General features: G+C 47.1%; 1 protein-coding gene across 1 annotated transcript; it reads right to left on the bottom strand.

Moving 5' to 3' along the window:
* Positions 1 to 493: 493 nt before the first annotated feature.
* Positions 494 to 1,120, bottom strand: LOC144149762 (uncharacterized). Its single transcript, XM_077681413.1, has one exon. It carries the CDS (start codon positions 1,118 to 1,120, stop codon positions 494 to 496), a length of 627 nt encoding a protein of 208 aa, XP_077537539.1.
* Between the last annotated feature and the right edge of the window lie 2,497 nt (positions 1,121 to 3,617).

Here is a 3,617-nt window from a genome sequence, read left to right as displayed (position 1 = left end):
ATCAAGTTTTTTCTTCCTGAAGCTGAAGAGGAAGCTCAGACAACAGGCCACGAGGCCTGACTAGCTCTCGGCTCATTTTGCAGTTCGGAAGCAGCTTAGGAGCCATTATTGAACAACTACAAAAAAATGGACTGAAAAGGTGCGTAAACATGTCGTTACAAAACAGGTAGTACATCTTCACACATATCCTATACACAAAAACAGACCAAATAAACACTGCAACGCCATGAGGAAAGGTTGAGAAAATGTACGTGTGTAACCTTATACACGTATAAGAAAAAAAATATTGAGTACAACAAATCTCTAGAGGGAAAAAACGACGCTGAAAAACACAAAAATACAGGGGCCTCAGAGTAGTTCAGGATTGCATTACATCGAGTATTTCTTAACATATCTTAAGAAATTTCTCTGACATGTCTGATGTTCACAATTGAACAAAAACAGGTTAAGAGCTGCGGCCAACTGAAACTTCATACTTTTTATTTCCTGTATCCTATTCTTCATCGTCTATGTCGTTAATAAGTGGCGACTGGTAGTCCGTCAGCATCGCACATATTGCCCACATCTGGTTCGCAAGAGGTGCAAGAGTGATAGGGATGGAACGGTCAATTATGTGATATGCTTTGATGCGCTTGATGTTTCTTTCTACGTGTATTCTGATTGCTGCTATCTCTTGCGTTTCTTCCACTTGCTCTGCTGTGAACTGATTAGACCTGAGGAATGGTGGGATGTTTAGCTTGACATTTTTTTCCTTGAGGAAGTCTTCTATCACGAACCCTTTATCAGCCATTACAGCATCCCCAGGGTTGAACGGCAAGTCCAAAAAACCACTTCTCAGCATGCACTCCCTGTCAGAGGTGTTTCCTGTAAACATCTCTGAGCAAAACGACAACAGCCCGTTGGGGGTTATGCCAACAAGCCCCTTGAAGGTGTGCGTTGACTTGTAGTGGGAGTACAGACGCGACTGTGTCACAAATGACGAAGGCACGTCACATCTGATCTCAGTTGCATCCAAGATCACACGTGTTGAGGCATACTTCACTTTGAAAGCAGCAGGCATAGCCTCGTCAACTGCTTCTCGCGAGTACCACACTTCCAATTCTTGAAGCTGCAGGTCCATGACGTCTACGCACACAGAAAAAATTCTTGAAACAGTGCTCACTGATATGGAGAACAGGTGGCCAAGGTGCTGGTGAAACAGCCCCAGCCGCAACTTTAGAAGGAGAAGGAACAGTTGGTCCTCCACTCTGAGCTTGTGAGGTTGTCCTAGCAGCTGTTTGCTGCGGGTGCTGCTGGTGGCACTCTCCGTCTGCAGGATATTCTGTCCACTTTCTCCAGGGTCGAGGAAGTGCACAAGAGACAAGAAGTGACTGTAGCTGGGCAGACCTGTATAAAACACCATCTCGTCTTCATTTTCTTTGAACTTGTTGATATCAAATGGAATAGACTCCTCAAGTTCATTCAAGCACTTTTGGGATTTTGAAAGCTCGACACGAAGCATAGCAGTTTCAGCCATCGTCGCTTGGAGCTGCTGCTGCAGCCGCTCATTCTCTCGCTCAACTTTCAGCTCCCTTGCTTTACTTTCTGCATGTTGGCGTTCTAGAAGAACCACTTGTTCTTTTAAAGCACAACACGCAGTACAGGTGGCAGTTTGAACCGGGTCCTCGCTGTCGGAAATTGCATGCTGCATTTCCGCAGGACTGTGTCTCGTGGTGTCTTCCTCACCAGTCGCACTCGCTTCGCATTTGTACTCTGGACATCTTCATTCCTGCTTTTCTTTTTTTGCGGTGGAGCTGTCACTTGTCTTTTGCGAGGAGATTTCCTTAGGGGCTTTTTTGGGCGAAAGGAAAATTGCGATGGCACGTAAGACTCGTGCAGGTACCGACGACCACTGGGAACGTTTGCCACACAGTCAGTTTCCAGGAAGTGATGGGAGCAGGCTTTAGTAGAACGTGAAACTGTAAAAAGTAGCCCTTCATCACGCTTGATGGCTGCGATCCACTTCTTTCGCATCACTGGATCAACAGGAAACCCGTGATAAGTGATCTGCATTTGTGAGGCACATGTTCAAATTTAGCACAGGTTGCAAAACAGGTTAATAGAGGGGGAAAAGTTGAAATAGCACAAACAGCTTACACGTCTAACGTTAGACTTAGCGCTTTTCTGATTGAGACAACACTCTGACTAACAGACGAGCTTCAAAAAATATACACGCAGCTTACATATGACGGGCCAAATATTGTTTTCATTCACGTTTTCATCCCCACAGCTCGTCTTCTTTTCAGCGGTAGTAACCATCGCGAAGTTCAGCAAACACAAACTAGCCCAATTTTTACTTTGCTACAGATCTAAATAAAACCTAGGCAGAACCTAAAAGCGCGCTTTACCCGTTCCCGAAAGCAAGAACCCTTTAAATTTCGTCATGTATAACCGAAAGGCGCGCGTTGCACAGCCAGCTGTGCTCCCTCGCGCAGCTTACGGCCCTCGTTTTCCGCCAATCTGTACCAACCGATGTGTGCACGCACTGCAAAAACGCGCACTTCAAACGATTAACCTTATTTTATGAGCTAGCAATATGCAACTGACGCCGTTGAGAGCGATTAACTAGGAGAAAAACAAACACCGGCAGCCGTACTGAGAGTTGAGGGTCATCTATACTTCCACAAAAAGACGAAACCAAGCCTTCACGACATGTACACAAAGAGAGAGCCAGCCACACACGCTGGGGTGCTGTACCAAAAGACCTCGCACCCAACCAATCTACACCCACGCAGGACAGAGTGGGAAATCGCAAGAAAAAGTTGTCATCCTTTGCACCTGCGCGCATGCAGGCAGGGCTAGGCAATGCATACACGCTACGCGCGGAGAGCATTTACCGTGTGCTTACCTTTTTTCCGGACTTGTCGCACCGACCGTACCGTGTGCACAGTGGAACACCGCAGTTGACGGGCATGCTGAACAGCGCGCGAAAAAACAGGCAGCGCGATATCGGACGAACGATCTTTCATCAAACATGGCCGCCTGAGTCTAGTTCCGGAAAAGGCCGTCGCGTGGCGCGTCTTTCGGAAATTGTCTATAGGCAAATCCAGGAACTCTGTGTATCGGGACAAGGCGGCCATTGTTTGGCACCACCGTCGGTTCAGCCAACAGCGCCGCCCGTGGCGAACCGCTCGTCAGTGAAATTCCGGTGGCGGTCAGCGCAGCGTAGTTGTGCATGGCTTTCTGTCGTTGTGCTGCAGCGGGGCTTGAAAAGTGTAGATGACCACAAGTACTTTTTTCAGATCGGTAAATCTTGAAAGTAGAGGCGACCTTTGCGAGGCATTGTTTGTGTGGGATTGACGTCACACTCAGTAATTACAAATAGCAGACGACACTCAATACACTTAGCTGGAAGTCAAGCTGGAAGTGCAATTCCGTTGCATCGTGCAAATTTTTCATGCCTGCATGCAGTTTGTCGTACCCGGAAATATATGTCACGGTCACCGCACCCCCTCCACCTTATACAGGGTGCCCCAGCTATCATGCACCAAGTTTTAAAAAAAGAGTAATGGCGTAACTCGAAGAAAACCTAGTGGATAATGTTTGCAGTACTGTGAAGAAGCGCTGACTAATTTTTT

Source organism: Haemaphysalis longicornis, unplaced genomic scaffold (genome assembly GCF_048455015.1).
Source record: "Haemaphysalis longicornis isolate Haplotype H1 unplaced genomic scaffold, Haemaphysalis longicornis Haplotype H1 scaffold_8, whole genome shotgun sequence".
NCBI classification, from domain to species: Eukaryota; Metazoa; Arthropoda; class Arachnida; order Ixodida; family Ixodidae; genus Haemaphysalis; species Haemaphysalis longicornis.
Note: the sequence above shows the minus strand (reverse complement) of the source record. Positions and strands in the feature narration are given on the sequence as shown.

Bases quoted from the DNA above. Each gene is read 5' to 3' on its own strand.
- LOC144149762 (XM_077681413.1), bottom strand. From the start codon at position 1,120: ATGGACCTGCAGCTTCAAGAATTGGAAGTGTGGTACTCGCGAGAAGCA.